Source organism: Petromyzon marinus, chromosome 74 (genome assembly GCF_048934315.1).
Source record: "Petromyzon marinus isolate PM22_M1 ecotype Great Lakes invasive population chromosome 74, UKy_Petmar_22M1.pri1.0, whole genome shotgun sequence".
In the NCBI taxonomy this organism is placed as follows: Eukaryota; Metazoa; Chordata; class Hyperoartia; order Petromyzontiformes; family Petromyzontidae; genus Petromyzon; species Petromyzon marinus.
This window is the reverse complement of record NC_133740.1, coordinates 9094748-9122477: the sequence shown is the minus strand read 5'-3', so window position 1 is coordinate 9122477 and position 27730 is coordinate 9094748. Positions and strand designations below refer to the sequence as shown.

Genomic DNA, 27730 nt, shown 5'->3' with positions numbered 1-27730 from the left:
CGGCGTCGTCATCATCGTCGTCGGCGTCGTCATCGGCGTCGTCAGCATCACAGCGTCGTCATCGTCGTCATCGTCACAGCGTCGTCATCATCGTCAGCATCACAGCATGGTCAGCGTCGTCGTCGGCGTCGTCGGCGTCGTCGTCGGCGTCGTCGGCGTCGTCATCGTCGGCGTCGTCACGGCATCGTCACCGTCACCGTCGTCGTCGCCGGTGACCCACGTTGCGGCGCAGGAACTCCGTGTACTCGTGTCCCAGCGTCCCGGCGGGGAGCGAGCGGAGGCGCGGGAGGTCCAGGGTGGACGTGGAGATCCGGGGACGCTCGCTGAGACCCACGCGGGGAGACGGCCACCGGACAGTTCGGCGCGCCGCAGCAGAATCGGGACCCGGTATTTTATTACCGCAGGACGAATCCGAAGAGCTACGGAGCTCGTTTGTTTTTTTTGTTTTTGTTTTTTACTCACGGGCGTCTCGCCAGGCAAGAATGCGACAAACGCAGTCACACAAACACAGCGATAGCAGCGCAGCGTTCAAGACGGGTAAACGCATCACCCGGACACTTCACAAATACGACACTACACCATCCCCCCCCCCCCGCATCCAATGCCCCAGTGAACTGCCATGTAGCTCTTTGTCAGAGGCGACGCCCTGGGCCACCGCAAATGACAGCCGCTCAACAAAGTGGGACCCGTCCCCCCCCTCCCCCACATCGTGTGGACATCCACAGCAGCCGAAGGTGATCTCGATGCGCGTCTTTAAACGTGGATGGGAATAAAAACCGGAGGACCCGGAGCGGGAATGAAAGAGCATTCCACGGCTTGTCGGATACCTCCGTAATGACAACAGAGCCTGCATGCGGTGTGAGTGGACTGGTGGCCACGGGAGGTAATGACAGGGGAGTCAGTTGTGAGTATGAAGGGACTGGTGGCCACGGGAGGTAATGACAGGGGAGTCAGTCGTGAGTGCGAAGGGACTGGTGGCTACGGGAGGTAATGACAGGGGAGTCAGTTGTGAGTATGAAGGGACTGGTGGCTACGGGAGGTAATGACAGGGGAGTCAGTTGTGAGCGTGAGTGGACTAGTGGCCACGGGAGGTAATGACAGGGGAGTCAGTTGTGAGGCGAAGGGACTGGTGGCCACGGGAGGTAATGACAGGGGAGTCAGTTGTGAGGCGAAGGGACTGGTGGCCACGGGAGGTAATGACAGGGGAGTCAGTTGTGAGGCGAAGGGACTGGTGGCCACGGGAGGTAATGACAGGGGAGTCAATTGTGAGTATGAAGGGACTGGTGGCCACGGGAGGTAATGACAGGGGAGTCAGTTGTGAGTATGAAGGGACTGGTGGCCACGGGAGGTAATGACAGGGGAGTCAGTCGTGAGTGCGAAGGGACTGGTGGCCATGGGAGGTAATGACAGGGGAGTCAGTTGTGAGTGTGAAGAGACTGGTGGCCACGGGAGGTAATGACAGGGGAGTCAGTTGTGAGCGCGAAGGGACTGGTGGCCACGGGAGGTAATGACAGGGGAGTCAGTTGTGAGCGTGAAGGGACTGGTGGCCACGGGAGGTAATGACAGGGGAGTCAGTCGTGAGTGCGAAGGGACTGGTGGCTACGGGAGGTAATGAGAGGGGAGTCAGTTGTGAGTGTGAGTGGACTAGTGGCCACAGGAGGTAATGACAGGGGAGTCAGTTGTGAGTGTGAAGGGACTGGTGGCCATGGGAGGTAATGACAGGGGAGTCAGTTGTGAGTATGAAGGGACTGGTGGCCACGGGAGGTAATGACAGGGGAGTCAGTCGTGAGTGCGAAGGGACTGGTGGCCACGGGAGGTAATGACAGGGGAGTCAGTTGTGAGTGTGAAGGGACTGGTGGCCACGGGAGGTAATGACAGGGGAGTCAGTTGTGAGGCGAAGGGACTGGTGGCCACGGGAGGTAATGACAGGGGAGTCAGTTGTGAGTATGAAGGGACTGATGGCCACGGGAAGTAATGACAGGGGAGTCAGTTGTGAGTATGAAGGGACTGGTGGCCACGGGAGGTAATGACAGGGGAGTCAGTCGTGAGCGCGAAGGGACTGGTGGCCACGGGAGGTAATGACAGGGGAGTCAGTTGTGAGGCAAAGGGACTGGTGGCCACGGGAGATAATGACAGGGGAGTCAGTTGTGAGTGTGAAGGGACTGGTGGCCACGGGAGGTAATGACAGGGGAGTCAGTTGTGAGGCGAAGGGACTGGTGGCCACGGGAGGTAATGACTGGGGAGTCAGTTGTGAGGCGAAGGGACTGGTGGCCACGGGAGGTAATGACAGGGGAGTCAGTTGTGAGTGTGAAGGGACTGGTGGCCACGGGAGGTAATGACAGGGGAGTCAGTTGTGAGGCGAAGGGACTGGTGGCCATGGGAGGTAATGACTGGGGAGTCAGTTGTGAGGCGAAGGGACTGGTGGCCACGGGAGGTAATGACTGGGGAGTCAGTTGTGAGCGCGAAGGGACTGGTGGCCACGGGAGGTAATGACAGGGGAGTCAGTTGTGAGGCAAAGGGACTGCTGGCCACGGGAGGTAATGACAGGGGAGTCAGTCGTGAGTGCGAAGGGACTGGTGGCCACGGGAGGTAATGACAGGGGAGTCAGTTGTGAGTGTGAAGGGACTGGTGGCCACGGGAGGTAATGACAGGGGAGTCAGTTGTGAGGCGAAGGGACTGGTGGCCACGGGAGGTAATGACAGGGGAGTCAGTTGTGAGTATGAAGGGACTGATGGCCACGGGAAGTAATGACAGGGGAGTCAGTTGTGAGTATGAAGGGACTGGTGGCCACGGGAGGTAATGACAGGGGAGTCAGTCGTGAGCGCGAAGGGACTGGTGGCCACGGGAGGTAATGACAGGGGAGTCAGTTGTGAGGCGAAGGGACTGGTGGCCACGGGAGATAATGACAGGGGAGTCAGTTGTGAGTGTGAAGGGACTGGTGGCCACGGGAGGTAATGACAGGGGAGTCAGTTGTGAGGCGAAGGGACTGGTGGCCACGGGAGGTAATGACTGGGGAGTCAGTTGTGAGGCGAAGGGACTGGTGGCCACGGGAGGTAATGACAGGGGAGTCAGTTGTGAGTGTGAAGGGACTGGTGGCCACGGGAGGTAATGACAGGGGAGTCAGTTGTGAGGCGAAGGGACTGGTGGCCATGGGAGGTAATGACTGGGGAGTCAGTTGTGAGGCGAAGGGACTGGTGGCCACGGGAGGTAATGACTGGGGAGTCAGTTGTGAGCGCGAAGGGACTGGTGGCCACGGGAGGTAATGACAGGGGAGTCAGTTGTGAGGCAAAGGGACTGCTGGCCACGGGAGGTAATGACAGGGGAGTCAGTTGTGAGGCGAAGGGACTGGTGGCCACGGGAGGTAATGACAGGGGAGTCAGCTGTGAATGCGAAGGGACTGGTGGCTGCGGGAGGTAATGACAGGGGAGTCAGTTGTGAGCGCGAAGGGACTGGTGGCCACGGGAATGTTCGAGGAGGGAGCTTGGTCAGGCGAAAGAAGAGGGCGGTAGAGCGTGCCGGTGGGGCGAGCGTCCAGAGTCAGCGAGAGTGATCGAGAAGGGGGAGGGGGGGGCGTGACCTCGCGTTGGTATATAAAGGGGAGATGCGCGGGAGACTCGGGGCTGTCGCGGTGGGGATCTCCGCCTGATGTCAAGTGAACGCGTCTTCAGCAAAAGTGCCATCTCAAGAGAAGCTGCGTCAAGTCGTCATTAAACGAGTAAAGGTTCCCGGCTCCCGGGTGTGCCGACCGACGCCAAATTCACCTGAGCACGCGCCTCCCTTCCTCCGTGTCCGCCATAGCCCTCCGAAGTCGACGCAATGCGGAGAGCCCGGTGGTCTCGCTCAGCACGGCCACCATGTCTAGACAACGGGAAGCTTTTACTCCCCGGCGCAACCGGTTGGCGGGCTGAAGGAGTAACCGATCGGCGGGCGTTCGTTTAGGCGACGGAGAGGGGGCGGCGGGGGGGGGGGGGGGGGTTACGCGACACAACATTCATACTTCACGCGATCTGACCCACTGTCGCGAAAGCCTCCGACGTGTTAAACGCGAATTGCAGAGAGACAACCGGAACCGGGGGCCTGAACCAGCGGCCGCCTCGCCGCTGAGGCCGTCGCGTGCCGTGTGTGTGAGGCTTGCGGGCGGCCCGCGGGCCTCTGGGTGGACCCACCCCGAGATGACCGGCAGGTGAACCGCCCATGCCGACACAGGACTCGCAATCAGGATAACGACGGCTCCACCTGTGTAGCCGTTGGCGGACTACTGGGCCGGGGTGCTGTCAGCGAGCGTCCCGTGAAGGAAGCCGACACGATGTGGGGGTTGGGTGGTTAACACCACGCCCGGACGTCTCTGCCTCCGCGCAGTGCCGGATGATCCTAGTAGCAAAAGTAGCTACAAAAGTAGTAGCTACTACACGTGTAGTAGCTACTACACGTAGCTACAAATGTAGTAGCTACTACAAGTGTAGTAGTAGTAGCTACTACAAGTGTAGTAGTAGCTACTACAAGTGTACTACTACACTTGTAGTAGCTACTACTACACTTGTAGTAGCTACTACATGTGTAGTATCTACACGTGTAGTAGTATCTACATGTAGTAGTAGCTACGGGCCCCGCACTTTCAAGGGGCCCGCGCTAAACGCTTTCAAGCTATCAATTCCGGTTCAGTGATTCTGCACTGGCTCTATTACTATAGTACTACACCGCCTTCAACTTTTATGAACGACTGGGCGTTTAAGGTTAGCGATTTGTCGTATTATCTGGCTGCGCAAGCAAATGAAAAAATACAATTTACTTGACTATGCAAGCAAAAAAAATGTACGTGTTTTCATATTCGCGTGTTTTTTTTGTTTGTTTGTTATTTAAGGCCCCCTTTAGAACGTATGGCTACAGGTGCCCGCACCTAGCTTCATCCGGAGCGAGTCGACATCTCCCAGCCGCGGCGAGATGCGACCTCGCAGAGACGCTCACCGTGGCGGTAGGGGTTGTAGAGCGACATGAACGCCGATCCGGCCGCGAGCAACGCTCTCTGCTGCGGAGTGACGCGTTGGTGCGTCGGGTAAAGTTTATCACCCTCTCCTCCTCCTCCTCTTCCCTGATCCTCCTGAAGTCTCCTCGCCTCACCCGCCTTCTCCCGAGCTCCCGGCGCCTCCGTGTTGCCATTCCACGCAGCTGAGAGGGGTGGGGGGGAGGGGAAATGTAACGGAAGCTAAGCAAGCGTCGGTCTGGTTAGATTCACGTAGAGACATCCATAGATTCACACAGAGACCCACAGACTCGTACAGAGACCCAGAGACTCGCACAGAGACCCACAGACTTGCACTGAGACCCACAGACTTGCACTGAGACCCACAGACTCGCACAGAGACCCAAAGACTCACACAGAGATCCATATACTCGCACCGAGACCCACAGACTCGCACTGAGACCCACAGACCTGCACAGAGACCCACAGACTCGCACAGAGACCCAAAGACTCGCAGCGACCCACAGACTCACACAGAGATCCATACACTCACACAGAGATCCATACACTCACACAGAGATCCATACACTCACACAGAAACCACCGTCTGACCTCACCTGGGTCATCTCCGATATTAGGAAGCTACTGGACCTATGCTGGACTTTTAAATCATCATCGAGATTGACAAACTCGTTTCTTTCTAACTACTTTTAGCGTTTAGTTTGTTGTCTTTCCCCCGCACCAACGATTAGCATGGCTGCCTCCGTACTGTGCAAAAGAAGTTCAACATACATACTACACTACACACTACTATACACTACACTATACACTACTTTTTCACTACACCGCTATAATAAATTGAAAATGTATTTCCTTAGAACTGCTTCTTGTTGTCGTTGTGTGTAGTTTGTTGTCCTTCCCCCGCACCTCCGATTAGCGCCGTTGGCTCCATAGTGTGCGAAAGAAGTTCTACATACATACAGTACTACACTATACAAGACTATACACTGCACTACGTACGGTGCAAAGGAAGTTCAACGTACATACAATGTGGGTAATTTCCCCTAACGCCGCCACTAACTACCACCACCTCCACTTCCAAAATGTCTGTCCAACTTGGAGCAGTAAGATCGAATCTCACAGGCACAAAGACACACACTCAACAAAGATCTCCCGTATGGCCTTAACAGACTGTTGGAGCAAGTGCTGTTAGCGAGCACCCATGAAGGCCGGAACGGTACACGAGGGGGTGGGTGGCCAGCACCACGCCCGACTGCCTTTGTCTCCCCAGTGGCGATGTTTACTACACACCACACCAGGTACTCATTTGAGGCTGAGTCAACCTAGGGGAGGCCCAGGACCGGTTCAGATCATCGTCACCGGTATTGGCCGTGAGCGGGAATCGAACTCGGGTTGCCGGGTTCGAAGCACAGCGTAGCGCTAACAACTACACTACCACTCCCCGTACAAAAACACACACGAAGATAAAGACACACACACAAAAACACACACAAAGATAAAGACACACAACAACAACAACAACAACCGCCATTCGCCACTAAGTGACGGTGACGTCACCACGACGCTTGTGCCAGGCTATGTGCACCCTGAGGCCACGTGAAGTGTCGAACGCCCGCTGGCAGGAGGTCACGGGGCAGACCCAGGTGCCACGGGTCGACTGACTGAGATGACTGGCTGATGCACCACCTGTGCCCCCTACTGTGCCAACCTGCTGTGCTTTAGCCACCCGGCGCTCCGCTCGCTGTTGTGAGCGTCGCTCCTCCGCCCTCCGTTGTTGTTGGAGGGCGACTGCCTCCAACTGCCCAGTAGCATCCTTCACGAGCCTCCTCCACAGAGGCCGATCTTGACACCGCTGGTACCAGTCATCGGCAAGTCCACTCAGCTCCACGTCCTCCTGTACCACATCACTCCATCTCTTCTCTAGCCCGTGCCGCGCCCGCTTAGCCCCCTCAATCCGGCCAAACAAAAGCTGTTTCGGCATGCGGTGGCTGGGCATGCGGGCTACATGACCCAGCCATCGCAGCCTTGCCTGCCGGAGGAGCTCACCGATGGGACCCTGCCCAGATCTTTCAAGGATTTGTGAGCTCCTCACACAATCCAGTCTGGTTAAACCCAGGATGGATCGTAGGCAGGTCAGCCTAAATGTTTCTAACCGGCGAAGATGTTCCATTAGGGGGGTCCACGTTTCGCAAGCGTAGAGAAGGGAGGGAATGACCGTGGCCGAGAAGACCTGAAGCTTAGTGCGGAGCGACAGACCAGGTAGCTTCCACACAGCGTTACGCAACCGATGAAAAGATATTGCCGCTCGACTGATTCGGAGTGAGACCTCTGCTGTTAAACTGGAGCCAGTCATAAGCACACTGCCCAGGTATGGGAAACTCTCCACTCTCTCCACAACTGCCCCATCACCGATTGGGAGTTGTGGGGGTGGAGTGTCCGATGGTACAAAATACCCAGGCAGGTGCTTAGTTTTGGTGGGGCTGATGGTAAGGCCCCACCTCTTAGTGGCACGCTCCAGTCTCAGCAGCAGCGTCTCCAACTCCTCCTCTGACTGAGCAGCTATTACCAAGTCATCAGCATACATAACGTGGTTGAGCAATAGGGAGCCATCCCTTGACCGCACCCGGGCATCGATTAGCCTCCCATTATATCTGTACCATATGGAGATTCCCCCGGTACAGCTATTGAAGGCTTCACGAACTACGTGGTCAAAATAGATGTTAAATAATGTGGGAGCCAGAGGACATCCCTGTCGCACCCCAAGGTGTACAGGGAATGGCTCTGACTCCCGGCCACGTAGTTTTACCCGGGCCCGCTCACCATCATGAAGGTCCTTAATGATCGTGAGCAGAGGGTCAGGTACTCCAAAAGCACGAGGAACGACCCAGAGCCCAGGCCTACTGATGGTATCATAGGCCTTGACCAGGTCAATAAAGCAGAGATGTAGGTCTTGTTGGAATTCCCTACACCTCTGCTGTAGCAGACGGACAGAAAATATGGCATCTGTGCAGGACCGCCCTTTCCTGAAACCGCATTGGGGCTCCGCAAGCCTCTCCTCAGCGTGCCTGGCAAGGCGATGCTGAATAATCCTTGCCAGGACCTTTCCCGGCACACTGAGGAGTGAGATGCCCCTGTAGTTGTTACAGTCTGTGCGGTCCCCCTTCTTAAAAAGGGGGACCACCAGGGCATCCTTCCAATCCTGCGGAACCCGTCCAGTGGTCCAGACTGTTGTTATGATGTCATATAGGGCAGTCTGTGCACAAACGCCACCCTCCCTCAGCATTTCGCTTGGGAGATCATCTCTGCCCGCTGCCTTTCCTGGTCTCAGACTCCGGATCGCCTTCAATACTTCCTCAGTAGATGGCACCTCAGCCAGCCACTCACAGGGGGTGACTTCATCCAATATTTGAGGCACCGCAGCCTCAGCAGGGTCATCCTCACTTTGTGCCACGATGTTTTCCTGGCTGTGGGATTTTCCCTCCCCCAGGACCTCACAGAAATGCTCAGCAAATCTGCGAACCTGTTCCTGGGGGTCGGAAATTGGATCACCGTTTTTTCCCCTAATGATGGTAATAGGTGTGGCGCTGCAGGTTACTTTTTTGATGGAGTTAAATAGCGATTTGTGATCACGGGCCACTGAGGCAGACTCCATCTCCTCAGCAACCCGCGACCACCACCCATCCTTGCAGCGCCTCACGGCTCTCCGAACCTCCGAGCGAAGGCTGCGGTAAGCCTCCTCATTCTCTGACGTGGGATTCTGTAGCCGATGACAGTGGGCCTGTCGCTTTTTCTCAACCATCCTGAACAACTCCTCTGTCATCCAGGGTGTCTGGGGAGGTCTGGACCGCGTACCCAAAGCAGCCAATGCAGCTGCATGAGTCACAGTCCTAAACCTCGCCCATTTACCCTCGACATCAGGAGGAGTCGGGGACGATGCCAATCCCAGCCGCAAGCGATGATGAAATTCTCGCTTGCAACTTTCATCAGATAACTGAGACCAGGCCACTTTAGGTTGGAATGGGGTCCTGGGTGTACACCCACCACCGGAGTGGAAGAATGGCAGGCGCATCTTACAGATGACTAGTCGATGGTCAGAGGGCAGATCAGCTCCACGGTAGGTCCTGGTGTCAAGGACATGGGCTCGCATTCGCTGGTCCGTCACTATGTAGTCCAGCAGATGTTCTTGCTTGGACCCGGCATGCATCCATGATGTTGTGTGGATGCGCCGATGCCGGAACAGCGTGTTGGTAATTACAAGCCCATGGGCTGCACAAAAATCTAGCAGCCTCCTACCGTTGTTATTGAGCTGATCTGGCCCATGCCCTCCAATCACTCCAGACCAGGTGCCAGTATCATGACCAACTCGGGCATTGAAGTCACCCAACATGATGACTCTATCCCGAGGGGCCACTTTAGCCAGCACCTGTGACAGGAGGTCATAGAAGGCATCTGACTCATCGGCTTTGCCTGCATCCCTCCACGGATGTTCATCTTCGGTGGGGGCATAAGTAACCACGACCACCATTCCTCGCCTCCGGTTGATGGGAAGGCGAGCCCAAAGTAGCCTGGGGCTTACAGCTTCCCACACCTCACCGCCACGCTCCCACGCCCCCTTCATTCTTTTGTTCAAAAGAAGACCCACACCCTGTTGTTTGGCAGTCTGCTGCCCCGAGTAGAGGACTGTCCACCCCTCATGGTGGCAGGAGCCAGAGCCGGTCCACCGGACCTCCTGAATGCCGCATAGATCCAGGCGGTACCGGTCCAGCTCCCGACAGAGGAGTGGCAGCCTCTCCTCTGCAGTGAGCGTTCGAACATTCCACGTGGCCACCCGTAGTGGCTTTTCGTTGTTTCTGGAGTAGCCCCGAGGGTAGGTATTCAATCTCCTGGCTCCGCCAATTGGGGTTTGGCCAGGAGACGTCATAGACGCCTGGCCCCCCGGAGCCTCCGGCACAAGCTTAGTTGTTACATATTTCACTTTAATTCGTGGTTTTGTGGTAATTAATTGAAGGTGGAGGGGTTACCAGCCCCTCGCACCCGTCCAGAGCCCCCGTTTAGCCCCTGTGGTGGACACATATGCCATGAGGGGAGGAGCCAATCAAAATTGGAACTCCCCCCACAGCACTGTCCACGACAGAGTTGCCCGTCCGGCACCGCGAGGAGGTAGGGGGTTGTTTTGCGCAAAACACACACGCAAAAACATACAAAGACAACAACAACCGCCATTCACCACTAAGTGGCGGTGACGTCACCACGACGCTTGTGCCAGGCTATGTGCACCCTGAGGCCACGTGAAGTGTCGAACGCCCGCTGGCAGGAGGTCACTGGGCAGACCCAGGTGCCACTGGTCGACTGACTGAGATGACTGGCTGATGCACCACCTGTGCCCCCTACTGTGCCAACCTGCTGTGCTTTAGCCACCCGGCGCTCCGCTCGTTGTTGTGAGTGTCGCTCCTCCGCCCTCCGTTGTTGTTGGAGGGCGACTGCCTCCAACTGCCCAGTAGCGTCCTTCACGAGCCTCCTCCACAGAGGCCGATATTGACACCGCTGGTACCAGTCATCGGCAAGTCCACTCAGCTCCACGTCCTCCTGTACCACATCACTCCATCTCTTCTCTAGCCCGTGTCGCGCCCGTTTAGCCCCCTCAATCCGGCCGAACAAAAGCTGTTTCGGCATGCGGTGGCTGGGCATGCGGGCTACATGACCCAGCCAACGCAGCCTCGCCTGCCGGAGAAGCTCACCGATGGGACCTTACCCAGATCTTTCAAAGATTTGTGAGCTCCTCACACAATTCAGTCTGGTTAAACCCAGGATGGATCGTAGGCAGGCCAGCCTAAATGTTTCTAACCGGCGAAGATGTTCCATTAGGGGGGTCCACGTTTCGCAAGCGTAGAGAAGGGAGGGAATGACCGTGGCCGAGAAGACCTGAAGCTTAGTGCGGAGCGAGAGACCAGGTAGCTTCCACACAGTGTTACACAACCGATGAAAAGATATTGCCGCTCGACTGATTCGGAGTGAGACCTCTGCTGTTAAACTGGAGCCGGTCATAAGCACACTGCCCAGGTATGGGAAACTCTCCACTCGCTCCACAACTGCCCCATCACCGATTAGGAGTTGTGGGGGTGGAGTGTCCGATGGTACAAAATACCCAGGCAGGTGCTTAGTTTTGGTGGGTCTGATGGTAAGGCCCCACCTCTTAGTGGCACGCTCCAGTCTCAGCAGCAGCGTCTCCAACTCCTCCTCTGAATGAGCAGCTATTACCAAATCATCAGCATACATAACGTGGTTGAGCAATAGGGAGCCATCCTTTGACCGCACCCGGGCATCGATCAGCCTCCCATTATATCTGTACCATATGGAGATTCCCCCGGTACAGCTATTGAAGGCTTCACGAACTACGTGGTCAAAATAGATGTTAAATAATGTGGGAGCCAGAGGACATCCCTGTCGCACCCCAAGGTGTACAGGGAATGGCTCTGACTCCCGGCCACGTAGTTTTACCCGGGCCCGTTCACCATCATGAAGGTCCTTAATGATCGTGAGCAGAGGGTCAGGTACTCCAAAAGCATGAAGAACAACCCAGAGCCCAGGCCTACTGATGGTATCATAGGCCTTGACCAGGTCAATAAAGCAGAGATGTAGGTCTTGTTGGAATTCCCTACACCTCTGCTGTAGCAGACGGACAGAAAATATGGCATCTTTGCAGGACCGCCCTTTCCTGAAACTGCATTGGGGCTCCGCAAGCCACTCCTCAGCGTGCCTGGCAAGGCGATGTTGAATAATCCTTGCCAGGACCTTTCCCGGCACACTGAGGAGTGAGATGCCCCTGTAGTTGTTACAGTCTGTGCGGTCCCCCTTCTTAAAGGGGGACCACCAGGGCATCCTTCCAATCCTGCGGAACCCGTCCAGTGGTCCAGACTGTTGTTATGATGTCATATAGGGCAGTCTGTGCACAAACGCTACCCTCCCTCAGCATTTCGCTTGGGAGATCATCTCTGCCCGCTGCCTTTCCTGGTCTCAGACTCCTGATCGCCTTCAGTACTTCCTCAACAGATGGCACCTCAGCCAGCCACTCATAGGGGGTGACTTCTTCCAATATTTGAGGCACCGCAGCCTCAGCAGGGTCATCCTCACTTTGTGCCATGATGTTTTCCTGGCTGATGGATTTTCCCTCACCCAAGACCTCACAAAAATGCTCAGCAAATCTGCAAACCTGTTCCTGGGGGTCGAAGATTGGATCACCGTTTTTTCCCCTAATGATGGTAATAGGTATGGTGCTGCAGGTTACTTTTTTGATGGAGTTAAATAGAGATTTATGATCACGGGCCACTGAGGCAGACTCCATCTCCTCAGCAACCCACGACCACCACCCATCCTTGCAGCGCCTCACGGCTCTCCGAACCTCCGAGCGAAGGCTGCGGTAAGCCTCCTCATTCTCTGACGTGGGATTCTGTAGCCGATGACAGTGGGCCTGTCACTTTTTCTCTATCCTGAACACCTCTGTCAGCCAGGGTCTATGGGGAGGTCTGGATCGCGTACCCAAAGCAGCCATTGCAGCTGCATGAGTCACAGTCCTAAACTTCGCCCATTTACCCTCAACATCAGGAGGAGTGGGGGACGATACCAACCCCAGCCGCAAGCGATGATGAAATTTTCGCTTGCAACTTTCATCAGCTGAGACCAGGCCACTTTAGGTTGGAATGGGGTCCTGGGTGTACACCCACCACCGGAGTGGAAGAATGGCAGGCGCATCTTACAGATGACTAGTCGATGGTCAGAGGGCAGATCAGCTCGACGGTAGGTCCTGGTGTCAAGGACATGGGCTCGCATCCGCTGGTCCGTCACTGTGTAGTCCAGCAGATGTTCTTGCTTGGACCCGGCATGCATCCATGATGTTGTATGGATGCGCCGATGCCGGAACAGTGTGTTGGTAATTACAAGCCCATGGGCTGCACAAACATCTAGCAGCCTCCTACCGTTGTTATTGAGCTGATCTGGCCCATGCCCTCCAATCACTCCAGACCAGGTGCCAGCATCATGACCAACTCGGGCATTGAAGTCACCCAACATGATGACTCTATCCCGAGGGGCCACTTTAGCCAGCACCTGTGACAGGAGGTCATAGAAGGCATCTGACTCATCGGCTTTGCCTGCATCCCTCCACGGATGTTCATCTTCGGTGGGAGCATAAGTAACCACGACCACCATTCCTCGCCTCCGGTTGATGGGAAGGCGAGCCCAAAGTAGCCTGGGGCTTACAGCTTCCCACACCTCACCGCCACGCTCCCACGCCCCCTTCATTCTTTTGTTCAAAAGAAGAGCCACACCCTGTTGTTTGGCAGTCTGCTGCCCCGAGTAGAGGATTGTTCACCCCTCATGGTGGCAGGAGCCAGAACCGGTCCACCGGACCTCCTGAATGCCACATAGATCCAGGCGGTACCGGTCCAGCTCCCGACAGAGGAGTGGCAACCTCTCCTCCGCAGTGAGTGTTCGAACATTCCACGTGGCCACCCGTAGTGGTTTTTCGTTGTTTCTGGAGGAGCCCCGAGGGTAGATATTCAATCTCCTGGCTCCGCCAATTGGGGTTTGGCCAGGAGACGTCATGGTCGCCTGGCCCCCCGGGCCCTCCGGCACAAGCTTATTAGTTACATATTTACTTCGTAGTTTCGTGGTAATTTATTGAAGGTGGGGGGGTTACCAGCCCCTCGCACCCGTCCAGAGCCCCCGTTTAGCCACTGTGGTGGTCACAGACGCCATGAGGGGAGAGGCACAAAGACACACACGCTCACAAAGACACACGCTCACAGAGACACACACAAAGACACACACACACACGTGCTCTCTCTCGCTCTCTCTAGAGTCGAGAGCCAACCTCATCACAAGAGGCTCCGTCCGGCAGCAGTGGAACGAGCAAAGCTGTTGTCAGGGGGCTTTGCCTCTATTGGACATCCTGTGAGTAGAAGAGCATTTATAGCTCATCGGATTCCTCCTGCAGCAATACAAGATTCTGATCCTGTCATCGATAACCTTCGGAATCGATGCTCGTAGCGACGACAAGACAAAGATCCCCCGTGTAGCCTTTAGCAGGCTGTTGGGGCAAGCGCTGTTCAGCGAGCGCCTATGAAGGCTACCGGCACTGTGGCGCACGAGGGGGCGGGTGGCCAGCACCACGCCCGACCGCCTTTGTCTCCCCCAGTGGCGACGTTTACTACACGCAGCGCACCAGGTACCCATGTGAGGCTGAGTCGGCCTAGGGGGAGGCCCAGGACCGGTTCAGATGATCCGTCACCGATGGTATTGGTGGCCGTGAGAGGGAATTGAACTCGGGTCACAGCCCGATATGTAGCGCTAGTCGCTGCGCCACCACTCCCCCGACCAATACCAATCAGTATGACCGTCATTCGCCACGTGGTGATGACGGTGACATCACCACAGCGCGTGTGCCTGGCTAGGTGCACTTTGAGGCTATCACGTGAAGTGTCGAAGGCTCTCCGCTGACAGGAAGGTCACGGGACAGACCCAGCAGGTGCCACGGGTTGGCTGTGATGACCGGTAGATGCACCACCAGCTGTACCCCCTTGCTGTGCCAGGCTAGGTGCAGGAGGTCACGGGACAGACCCTGCAGGTGCCATTGGTCGGCTAAGATGACCGGTAGATGCAGCACCAGCTGTACCCCCCTGCTGTGCCAGGCTAGGTGCAGGAGGTCACGGGACAGACCCAGCAGGTGCCATGGGTTGACTGACTGAGATGACTGGTAGATGCACCACCAGCTGTACCCCCTGCTGTGCCAGGCTAGGTGCAGGAGGTCACGGGACAGACCCAGCAGGTGCCATGGGTCGGCTAAGATAACCGGTAGATGCACCACCAGCTGTACCCCCCACTGTGCCAGGCTAGGTGCAGGAGGTCTTGAGACAGACCCAGAAGGTGCCATGGGTCGGCTGAGAAGGCTGGCAGATGCACCACCAGCTGTACCCCCTTGCTGTGCCAGGCTAGGTGCAGGAGGTCACGGGACAGACCCTGCAGGTGCCATGGGTTGGCTAAGATGACCGGTAGATGCAGCACCAGCTGTACCCCCCTGCTGTGCCAGGCTAGGTGCAGGAGGTCACGGGACAGACCCAGCAGGTGCCATGGGTTGACTGAGATGACCGGTAGATGCACCACCAGCTGTACCCCCTGCTGTGCCAGGCTAGGTGCAGGAGGTCACGGGACAGACCCAGCAGGTGCCATGGGTCGGCTAAGATAACCGGTAGATGCACCACCAGCTGTACCCCCCACTGTGCCAGGCTAGGTGCAGGAGGTCTTGAGACAGACCCAGAAGGTGCCATGGGTTGGCTGAGAAGGCTGGCAGATGCACCACCAGCTGTACCCCTGCACTGTGCCAGGCTAGGTGCAGGAGGTCTTGAGACAGACCCAGAAGGTGCCATGGGTCGGCTGAGATGGCTGGCAGATGCACCACCAGCTGTACCCCCCCCCCCCATACTGTGCCAACTCGCTGCGTTTTATCCGCCCGGCGCTCCGCTCGTTGTTGTGAGCAGCGTCGCTCCTCTGCCCTCCGTTGTTGCTGAAGGGCGACTGCCTCCAATTGGCCAGCAGCAGCCTCCCCCACGAGCCTCCCCCGACACACAAAACAAAGATCCCCCGTGTAGCCTTATACAGACTGTTGGGGCAAGTGCTGTTGTGGGCAAGTGCTGTTGGGGGCAAGTGCTGTTGTTGTTGGGGGCAAGTGCTGTTGGGGCAAATGTTATTGAGGCAAGTGCTGTTGGGGCAAGTGCTGTTGTGGGCAAGTGCTGTTGGGGAAAGTGCTGTTGGGGGCAGGTGCTGTTGGGGGCACGTGCTGTTGGGGGCACGTGCTGTTGGGGCAAGTGCTGTTGGGGCAAGTGCTGTTGGGGGCAAGTGCTGTTGGGGCAAGTGCTGTTTGGGGCAAGTGTTGTTGGGGCAAGTGCTGGTGTGGGCAAGTGCTGTTGGGGCAAGTGCTGTTGGGGGCAAGTGCTGTTGGAGCAAGTGATGTTGGGGGCAGGTGTTGTTGGGGCAAGTGCTGTTGGGGGCAAGTGTTATTGGGGCAAGTGCTGTTGGGGGCAGGTGCTGTTGGGGCAAGTGTTGTTGGGGCAAATGCTGTTGTGGGCAAGTGTTGTTGGGGCAAATGCTGTTGGGGCAAATGCTGTTGGGGCAAGTGTTGTTGGGGCAAGTGTTGTTGGGGGCAGGCAGGCGGTCACAAGGTCGACTGACTGACCCGACGAATGACCGGACCGATGCACCACCCTGTGCCCTCCGACACACACAAACAACACACACACACACTAACATACACACAACACACACCACACACACAACACACACTAATAACACACACTCAACACACACACCACACACACACACCAACAACACACACAAACACCACACACAACACACACACACACAAACAACACACACTCAACATACACACTCAACACACACACTCAACACACACAAACACCACCACAACAACAACAACAAAGTTCCAGCGGCAGTTACCGCGCGTTGACCGGCTGAAGAAGAAGGAGGAGGAGGAGTGCGTGACCCGAGGCCTCGCGAGCGACTGAAGGCCGCCGAGGGACGCCACGTGCAGGAGGCGCCATGGGGGACCCATCACGGTGCCGGAATCAAAGCTCGGCCCCGACACGCGGAACAACAACAAAAAAACGTTCCGGGATTCCATGCGACTTTTTGTTCCGGCATTATATCAAGTAAAATCCGACCGTGAACGCGGTGTATTATTACGTAGCATGTAGCTGTTGACTCGGGAGGGTTTTACCCCGTGCTACTCTTGGGGGGTTGTTGTTGTTGTTGTTTTTTATCGGTAAAGTCACGTATAAATAAGAGATAATGAAATAACATAATAGCGTGCGACGTTTCGGTTGCAACACAAGCAGCCAGCATCGGGTACGGAAGAGCTAAATTTACGAGAGAGGGGAAACGCTTTACCCCAGATGTATATACAGACACCCAAGTAGGGGGGAACTAACACAGATAAAACAGGGGACACAGAGAGAGAAGCATACCAGACAAACAGGGTTTAGCAAAATTTGGAAACCATGTAAAGCAACACAGACGGTCGGTCAAAACACAATTAATGCATAGTCTCAGCACTGCACCACAGACTCCACACTGCACCATAGACTCAACACTGCACCATAGACTCAACACTGCACCATAGACTCAACACTGCACCATAGACTCAACACTGCCTATAGACTCAACACTGCCCATAGACTCCACACTGCACCATAGTCTCAACACTGCACCATAGACTCAACACTGCCCATAGACTCAACACTGCCCGTAGACTCAACACTGCCCATAGACTCAACACTGCCCATAGACTCAACACTGCACCATCGACTCAACACTGCCCATAGACTCAGCACTGCCCATGGACTCAGCACTGCACCATAGACTCAACACTGCACCATACACTCAACACTACCCATAGACTCAAAACTGCACCATAGACTCAACACTGCACCATAGACTCAACACTGCACCATAGATTCAACACTGCCCATTGACTCAACACTGCCCATAGACTCCACATTGCACCATAGACTCAACACTGCCCATAGACTCAACACTGCACCATAGATTCAACACTGCACCATAGACTCAGCACTGCACCATAGACTCAACACTGCACCATAGACTCAACACTGCACCATAGACTCAACACTGCACCATAGACTCAACACTGCCCATTGACTCAACACTGCACCATAGACTCAACACTGCACCATAGACTCAACACTGCCCATAGACTCAACACTGCCCGTAGACTCAACACTGCCCATAGACTCAACACTGCCCATAGACTCAACACTGCACCATCGACTCAACACTGCCCATAGACTCAGCACTGCCAATGGACTCAGCACTGCACCATAGACTCAACACTGCACCATAGACTCAACACTACCCATAGACTCAAAACTGCACCATAGACTCAACACTGCACCATAGACTCAACACTGCACCATAGATTCAACACTGCCCATTGACTCAACACTGCCCATAGACTCCACACTGCCCCATAGACTCAACACTGCCAATAGACTCAACACTGCACCTTAGATTCAACACTGCACCATAGACTCAACACTGCACCATAGACTCAACACTGCACCATAGACTCAACACTGCACCATAGACTCAACACTGCCCATTGACTCAACACTGCACCATAGACTCAACACTGCACCATAGACTCAACACTGCCCATTGACTCAACACTGCACCATTGACTCAACACTGCACCATAGACTCAACACTGCACCATAGATTCAGCACTGCACCATAGATTCAGCACTGCCCACATTAATGTTCCATATATTGTCTTTAATAATAATGTAATAATGTTCCATGCATTGTCTTTAATAATAATAATGTAATAATGTTACATGCATTGCCTTTAGTAATAAAAATGTAAAACAATGTAATAATAACAATCACGTGACATTGTCTTTGAAACCGATTGGCCTACACCTGAGACAGCACCAGCCTTCTCTATGGGGCCATCCATAAATGACGTCACGCACCTGGGGGGGGGGGTGAGGAATGTGACGTCACATCAAAATGCGCAACTTTATAAATAAATATACACAACACGTTCTACTTAATTAAACATACTTTTTAATAAATGTTTTCTCCTACAATGGCAATAGTTTAAGGCGATTTGAAGCATACTCTTGGTTCTTTCGGTAAAGTCACCACGTTAGAAGGGAAACAATAACATAATCACAAATATAAAACAATAAAATTCTCACGACGTTTCGACTGCAACACGAGCAATCATCATCGGGTGTGAAAACCACAGCAAGAAAATTTGAAAGAACCAAGAATATGAATCCCTGCAGTCACGAAAGTTTTAAATAATAAATTTCGATTTGAAGCACGTTTTAATAATTTTTTGGGGGGGTGGAGGCAGAGCTTTGTGACGTCATATTTGAGGGGGGGGTCTGACTTTTTGTGACGCCGTGTGACGAAGGAAGGGGGTCAAAAATCGTCAAAAATTGCGTGACGTCATTTACGGACGGCCTCTTGGAAGCAAAGTTGGAACCTACGAACAGACCTCTTGAAATCCAACGCGTTCGTAAGTAGAGGACTCGACATATGTAGGGGAATCGATTCCCTGCTAGCGAGGAATCGCCTCGTCGATTTTGCCTTGCGACCGTTAGGCCGACCAACGACAAACGTTAACGATGTAATTTCAAACGAGCCAATCAGAGGCCATCTAGCGCCGCCGTCGCCGCCGCCCCCCCCCAATGGGAGAGCGTCTTCGCTCAAAACAAGGGCGCGCGGCTCAGCCAATGGGAAGCGCGCTATGCAAATGAGTTCGGTGGGGGGGGAGGGGCGTGTGCGGCTGAACGCGGAAGTGGAGAGCAGGCGACCACTCCAATGCGACCGTTCGTACCAGAACTGGTGAAGTATGGCAGCGATCGCTCGTTACGATTCTTATATCGATTAATCGATTTCCGTTGGAATGTGTGCGAGTGTGCGCGTGAAGGGGGGGGGTGGTGTAGAGGGTTAGCCGCTACCGCTGCCCAACGAACCTGGCTACTCGGGTTCGATTCCCTGTTTACGGCCAACACCGCCAGTGGCGATTGTCTGAACCGGTCCTGGGCCTCCCCTAGGTCGACTCAGCCTCAAATTAGTTACCTGGCGCTGTGTGTGTAGTAAACATCGCCGCCGGGGGAGACAAAGGCGGCCGGGTGTGGTGCTGGCCACCCACCACCTCGTGTGCCGTGCCGGCCTTCATAGGTGCTGCTCGCTAACAGCACTTGCCCCTACAGTCTGATCAGGCTACACGGGGGATCTTTGTCTTTGCTCGTGGACAGCACTTGCCCCTACACCCTGTCACAGGCTACACGGGGGATCTTTGTCTTTGCTTGCGGACAGCACTTGCCCCTACAGCCTGTCACAGGCTACACGGGGGATCTTTGTCTTTGCCTGTGGTCAGCACTTGCCCCTACAGTCTGTTCAGGCTATACAGGGGATCTTTGTCTTTGCCCGTGGACAGCACTTGCCCCTACAGCCTGTCACAGGCTATACGGGGGATCTTTGTCTTTGCTTGCGGACAGCACTTGCCCCTACAGCCTGTCACAGGCTATACGGGGGATCTTTGTCTTTGCTTGTGGACAGCACTTTCCCCTACAGCCTGTTACAGGCTACACGGGGGATCTTTGTCTTTGCTTGCGGACAGCACTTGCCCCTACAGCCTGTCACAGGCTACACGGGGGATCCTTGTCTTTGCTTGTGGACAGCACTTGCCCCTACAGCCTGTCACAGGCTACACGGGGGATCTTTGTCTTTGCCCGTGGACAGCACTTGCCCCTACAGCCTGTCACAGGCTACACGGGGGATATTTGTCTTTGCCCGTGGACAGCACTTGCCCCTACAGCCTGTCACAGGCTACACGGGGGATATTTGTCTTTGCCCGTGGACAGCACTTGCCCCTACAGCCTGTCACAGGCTACACGGGGGATCTTTGTCTTTGCTTGCGGACAGCACTTGCCCCTACAGCCTGTCACAGGCTACACGGGGGATCTTTGTCTTTTCCCGTGGACAGCACTTGCCCCTACAGCCTGTCACAGGCTACACGGGGGATCTTTGTCTTTGCCCGTGGACAGCACTTTCCCTTACAGCCTGTCACAGGCTACACGGGGGATCTTTGTCTTTGCTTGCGGACAGCACTTGCCCCTACAGCCTGTTACAGGCTACACGGGAGATCTTTGTCTTTGCCCGTGGATAGCACTTGCCCCTACAGACTGTCACAGGCTACACGGGAGATCTTTGTCTTTGCCCGTGGATAGCACTTGCCCCAACAGCCTGTCACAGGCTACACGGGGGATCTTTGCCTGTGGACAGCACTTGCCCCTACAGCCTGTCACAGGCTACACGGGGGATCTTTGTCTTTGCCCGTGGATAGCACTTGCCCCAACAGCCTGTCAAAGGCTACACGGGGGATCTTTGCCTGTGGACAGCACTTGCCCCTACAGCCTGTCACAGGCTACACGGGAGATCTTTGTCTTTGCCCGTGGATAGCACTTGCCCCAACAGCCTGTCACAGGCTACACGGGGGATCTTTGCCTGTGGACAGCACTTGCCCCTACAGCCTGTCACAGGCTACACGGGGGATCTTTGTCTTTGCCCGTGGACAGCACTTGCCCCTACAGCCTGTCACAGGCTACACGGGGGATCTTTGTCTTTGCCAGTGGACAGCACTTGCCCCTACAGCCTGTCACAGGCTACACGGGGGATCTTTGTCTTTGCCCGTGGACAGCACTTGCCCCTACAGCCTGTCACAGGCTACACGGGGGATCTTTGTCTTTGCCCGTGGATAGCACTTGCCCCAACAGCCTGTCACAGGCTACACGGGAGATCTTTGCCTGTGGACAGCACTTGCCCCTACAGCTTGTCACAGGCTACACGGGGGATCTTTGTCTTTGCCCGTGGACAGCTCTTGCCCCTACAGCCTGTCACAGGCTACACGGGGGATCTTTGTCTTTGCTTGCGGACAGCACTTGCCCCTACAGCCTGTCACAGGCTACACGGGGGATCTTTGTCTTTTCCCGTGGACAGCACTTGCCCCTACAGCCTGTCACAGGCTACACGGGGGATCTTTGTCTTTGCCCGTGGACAGCACTTTCCCTTACAGCCTGTCACAGGCTACACGGGGGATCTTTGTCTTTGCTTGCGGACAGCACTTGCCCCTACAGCCTGTCACAGGCTACACGGGAGATCTTTGTCTTTGCCCGTGGATAGCACTTGCCCCTACAGACTGTCACAGGCTACACGGGAGATCTTTGTCTTTGCCCGTGGATAGCACTTGCCCCAACAGCCTGTCACAGGCTACACGGGGGATCTTTGCCTGTGGACAGCACTTGCCCCTACAGCCTGTCACAGGCTACACGGGGGATCTTTGTCTTTGCCCGTGGATAGCACTTGCCCCAACAGCCTGTCACAGGCTACACGGGGGATCTTTGCCTGTGGACAGCACTTGCCCCTACAGCCTGTCACAGGCTACACGGGAGATCTTTGTCTTTGCCCGTGGATAGCACTTGCCCCAACAGCCTGTCACAGGCTACACGGGGGATCTTTGCCTGTGGACAGCACTTGCCCCTACAGCCTGTCACAGGCTACACGGGGGATCTTTGTCTTTGCCCGTGGACAGCACTTGCCCCTACAGCCTGTCACAGGCTACACGGGGGATCTTTGTCTTTGCCAGTGGACAGCACTTGCCCCTACAGCCTGTCACAGGCTACACGGGGGATCTTTGTCTTTGCCCGTGGACAGCACTTGCCCCTACAGCCTGTCACAGGCTACACGGGGGATCTTTGTCTTTGCCCGTGGATAGCACTTGCCCCAACAGCCTGTCACAGGCTACACGGGAGATCTTTGCCTGTGGACAGCACTTGCCCCTACAGCTTGTCACAGGCTACACGGGGGATCTTTGTCTTTGCCCGTGGACAGCTCTTGCCCCTACAGCCTGTCACAGGCTACACGGGGGATCTTTGTCTTTGCCTGTGGACAGCTCTTGCCCCTACAGCCTGTCACAGGCTACACGGGGGATCTTTGTCTTTGCCAGTGGACAGCACTTGCCCCTACAGCCTGTCACAGGCTACACGGGGGATCTTTGTCTTTGCCCGTGGACAGCACTTGCCCCTACAGCCTGTCACAGGCTACACGGGGGATCTTTGTCTTTGCCCGTGGATAGCACTTGCCCCAACAGCCTGTCACAGGCTACACGGGAGATCTTTGCCTGTGGACAGCACTTGCCCCTACAGCTTGTCACAGGCTACACGGGGGATCTTTGTCTTTGCCCGTGGACAGCACTTGCCCCTACAGCCTGTCACAGGCTACACGGGGGATCTTTGTCTTTGCCTGTGGACAGCTCTTGCCCCTACAGCCTGTCACAGGCTACATGGGGGATCTTTGTCTTTGCCAGTGGACAGCACTTGCCCCTACAGCCTGTCACAGGCTACACGGGGGATCTTTATCTTTGCCCGTGGACAGCACTTGCTCCTACAGCCTGTCACAGGCTACACGGGGGATCTTTGTCTTTGCCCGTGGTCAGCACTTGCCCCTACAGCATGTCACAGGCTACACGGGGGATCTTTGTCTTTGCCCGTGGACAGCACTTGCCCCTACAGCCTGTCACAGGCTACACGGGGGATCTTTGTCTTTGCCTGTGGACAGCACTTGCCCCAACAGCCTGTCCCAGGCTACACGGGGGATCTTTGCCTTTGCCAGTGGACAGCACTTGCCCCTACAGCCTGTCACAGGCTACACGGGGGATCTTTGTCTTTGCCTGTGGACAGCACTTGCCCACAAGCGTCTGTGTGACGCTCCACTTTGGAGGGTGTGGATCTTTGTTTTTGGGGCAAGGTTATACACAATATGCGGCCGCTCATGGATTACAGTCTCACAATGGTTCCAAAATCAATAATTGCACCGTGTCACCGTGTTTTTCACAACCCCCCACCCTCCCCACTCTACAGCGATGGCTATAAATGTTATATTGCAGATCTCTCTCTCTCTCTCTATTCCTCCAGGTCTACGGGTGACCGAGATCATTTTCCCCGTGTAAAGCTCCCCCACCCCATCACCCGCTCCACCCAGACTACGGAACGCTCTTCCATCGGAGGGATCTCTCATCCCAGTCTGTGGACAATTATTTTTAAATGCGTCTTCAAAACCTACTTTTATATATATACACACACTGAACGCGCTTCCGCTTGTTAAACTTTTAGTTCATTGAGCAACATATTTTTTGTTAAATGTATTTATTATACCGTGTAGGAACCTCCTGGTTACTACACCAGCAGCCCACAGGGGATTATTGTGTCCGTCCGTCCGTCGTGCGTCCAAAAATGGGAGGGGTGGGGCTGGGTGGAGAGGGTGGGGAGAGTGGGGAGGGGCTGGGTGGGGAGGGTGGGGTGGGGAGGGCAGGGTGGGGAGGGGCTGGGTGGGTAGGGGCTGGTCACCCCGTGGTGCCCTTATAAAACTCAACGTTTAACCTACTCACGCCGGCTTGTGCCCGCCCTCACAGTCGGGAATATTGTGCGGAATGCACCACGTGGTGGTGCCGCCCTTGTTGACCCTGGCCATTGACCGAGCAACCCAACGTTCCTACCAGCTCCCTCCCTCCGCAGGAGAATGTGTTTTGATGGCACGTGTCTGCTGCTGCTCCTGGTGCCGTGTCCTGTACAGCGCTTTGAGATCCATGATGATGAAAAGCTGCCGTAGACACGGAATTATGATTTTGTCTCTGCCCCCACGGTTGACGTTTCGGTCCATGGGTGACCGAGATTATTTTCCATGTAACCCCCCACTAAGGCTACGGAACGTTCTTCCACCAGATAGCTATACTACACACTATACACTACACTAGTACAGCACTAGTGCTGTACTAGTATACTACAATACACACTAGTGTTGTATTATTATACTACACTATACACTACACGGTACACTAGTGCTGTACTAGTATACTACACTATACACTACACACTAGTGCTGTACTAGTATACTACACTATACACTACACTATACACTAGTGCTGTACTAGTATATTACACTATACACTACACTATACACTACACACTATTATACTACACTATACACTACATGATACACTAGTGCTGTACTAGTATACTACACTATACACTACACACTAGTGCTGTACTAGTATACTACACTATACACTACACTATACACTAGTGCTGTACTAGTATACTACACTATACACTACACTATACACTACACACTAGTGCTGTACTAGTACACTACACTATACACTACACGATACACTAGTGCTGTGCTAGTATACTACACTATACACTACACTATACACTACACACTACACACTAGTGCTGTACTAGTATACTACACTATACACTACACACTAGTGCTGTACTAGTATACTACACTATACACTACACTATACACTACACACTAGTGCTGTACTAGTATACTACACTATACACTACACGATACACTAGTGCTGTGCTAGTATACTACACTATACACTAGTGCTGCACTAGTATACTACACTATACACTACACTATACACTACACACTAGTGCTGTACTAGTATACTACACGATACACTATACACTAGTGCTGTACTAGTATACTACACTATACACTACACACTAGTGCTGTACACTACACTACACACTAGTGCTGTACTAGTACACCACACGATACACTACACTACACACTAGTGCTGTACTAGTATACTACACTATACACTACACTACACACTAGTGCTGTACTAGTATACTACACTATACACTACACACTAGTGCTGTACTAGTATACTACACGATACACTACACACTAGTGCTGTACCAGTACACCACACGATACACTACGCCACGCACTGCACTATAATTGCACACGTGTGGAAGTGGGTTTACTCTCCAAACACACAACGGCCTAGCGCTGCGCTAGTAACGAATCGGCCCCGGCTCCCTTTAAGCGACACGACCCTTGCTGGACCGGCTGTGGATCAGCCGGCAGTGGGGGGGGGGGGGGGGTGGTGTAGCGGGTTAGCCGCTACCGCTGCGCTAGGAACCTGGCCACCCGGGTTTCGATTCCCCGCTCGCGGGCCAACACCGCCACTGGCGATTGTCTGAACCGGTCCTGGGCCTCCCCTGGGTCGACTCGGCCTCAAATTTAGTTACCCGGCGCTGTGTTGTGGGCAGTAACACATCGCCGCTGGGGGGAAGACAAAGGCGGCCGGGGCGTGGTGCTGGCCACCCACCCCCCCACCTCGTGCGCCGTTACCGGCCTTCACAGTGCCCCCTACGGCCTGTTAAAGCTACGCGTGTATTAATTTCTTTTCAGTATTATTATTCTTGTATGGACCCTCGCGATTCCTAACGCGAGGAACGAAGCGAACCCGGGACCTAACTTGCGCTTGCACGCCGCTGGATTTTGCACTTGGCGAGCGATGGAAAAAAAATATGCCGCGGAATTTTTTTCTGTTCAGGTTCACTTACGAAATGATTACACAAACCCCCTGCCACTACCGCCTGCCCCCCCCCCCCAAATCGTCAGAAGTGTTGAGAAATGTCTCTTTTTTTTTATTTGTTTGTTTACGAAGCACCAACAACAAAAAACTAACAACCTCGATTACGAGGATCTGCCCGGCGTGCACACAGCCGCCCTTCGATTGACCGGTGTATCTCCTCCCTTGCACAGGAACGTGGAATTTCCACCGCCGCACCCAGCAAGATGAGTCCTGTCGCTGCTATCCCCGGTCGCCACCTTCGTCCAACTCAGCAGCAGCAGCAGCAGCTGCAGCAGCTGCATCAGAAAGAGTGGCGGCAGCAGCAGCTGCACAAGCAGCAGCTGCATCACCACCTGCAGCAGCAGCAGCAGCAGCGCCAGCAGGAGCAGCAGCAGCAGCAGCAGCAGCGTCAGCAGCAGCACAATCAGCAACAGCAGCAGCAGCGCCTGCGTCAGAAGCACAAGCAGCAGCTGCAGCATCATTGGCTGGAGCTGCAGCAGCAGCAGCAGCAGCAGGACAGGCAGGAGCAAAATCTGCAGTCGCATCATCATCGTCATCAGCAGCAGCAGCACAATCATCAGCAGCAGCACAATCAGCAGCAGCAGCAGCAGTTCGAGCGTCGTCATCACGATCACCGTAACACTCAGCAGCAGCAGCAGCAGCACGATCAGAATCGCAATCACCATCGCCGCCGGGCGGATCGCGAGCGGCACGACGCCACTCCGCTGCCCAGCGCCTTCGTCGAGAGCCTGCGGCCTCTGTTTGCCGCGTTGGACGACGGCGGGCGAGGCGCCGTGCACGTGACCGAGATAGAATCTCGCTGGGGGGGCGGCGGCAGCGGCGGCGGCGGCGGCGGCGTCGGCGGCGGAGTGCTCGCCGCCCTCCGGAGGGAGGCTTCTCCCGGAGGTCACCTGACCTTCGAGCGCTTCGCCGCGGGTTTGGGTCGCGCCGCCGAGGAGGTGGACGCGACGGAACCGCCGCCGCCGCCGGAACCGCCGGCGCCGCCGGCGCCGCCGGCGCCGCCGGCGCCGCCTTCCTCCTCGTCGTCGTCGTCGTCGTCATCGACGTCGTCGTCGCCGCCGCTGACCCCTTCGTCGCCGCCGGCGTCGCTGTCGGTGAGGTGGTGGAGCGGTTCCTGCCGCGGCACGCTCTGCACCGCACCGCACCGATGGGGCTCTGTGCCGGGCTGCCACGCGGGGTGGCGGTCACGGTGACTACCGTGGAGTTGCCGCGGCTCGAGCGGAGCTGCGGAGTAAAGTTGCGTCGCTGATGGGCACTCGGCCGGGAGGAAAGCGGACTCGTTGAGCAGGGGGTTGTGCTGCCATTGGCTCGCTGTGTGTGTGTCTGTGTGGCTCTCTGTGTGTGGCTCTTTGTGGCTCTCTGTGTGGCTCTCTGTGTGGTTCTCTGTGTGTGTCTGTGTGGCTCTCTGTGGCTCTTTGTGTGTGTCTCTGTGGCTCTCTGTGTGTGTCTGTGTGTCTCTCTGTGTGGCTCTCTGTGTGTGTCTTTGTGTGTGTCTGTGTGGCTCTCTGTGTGGCTCTCTGTGGCTCTCTGTGTGTCTTTGTGGCTCTCTCTGTGACTCTCTCTGTGGCTCTCTGTGTGTGTCTGTGTGGCTCTCTGTGTGTGTGGCTCTCTGTGGCTCTCTGTGTGTGTCTGTGTGGCTCTCTGTGTGGCTCTCTGTGTGTGGCTCTCTGTGTGTGTCTGTGTGT

General features: G+C 55.2%; 2 protein-coding genes across 3 annotated transcripts in view; one reads left to right on the top strand and one right to left on the bottom strand.

The window, feature by feature from the left end:
• Positions 1-17840, bottom strand: part of COQ4 (coenzyme Q4) — a 28106-nt gene extending 10266 nt beyond the window's left edge. The window contains exons 1-4 of the mRNA XM_032979582.2: positions 16490-17840; positions 4966-5166; positions 3762-3858; positions 221-323 (exon numbers count right to left, since the gene is read on the bottom strand). Coding sequence (XP_032835473.2) covers positions 221-323; positions 3762-3858; positions 4966-5166; positions 16490-16673 — 585 coding nt within the window. The 5' untranslated portion in view covers positions 16674-17840. The remainder of the gene's footprint in view (positions 1-220; positions 324-3761; positions 3859-4965; positions 5167-16489) is intronic.
• Positions 17841-19317: 1477 nt separating this feature from the next.
• The window catches only part of SAPCD2 (suppressor APC domain containing 2), a 30553-nt gene continuing 22140 nt past the window's right edge, over positions 19318-27730 (top strand). The window contains exons 1-2 of one of the 2 annotated variants that reach the window (XM_076056090.1): positions 19318-19426; positions 26216-27139. In XM_076056090.1, coding sequence (XP_075912205.1) covers positions 19403-19426; positions 26216-27139 — 948 coding nt within the window. In that variant the 5' untranslated portion in view covers positions 19318-19402. Of the gene's footprint in view, positions 19432-26215; positions 27140-27730 lie in introns of both variants that reach the window. The other variant, XM_076056091.1, reaches the window with a different exon arrangement.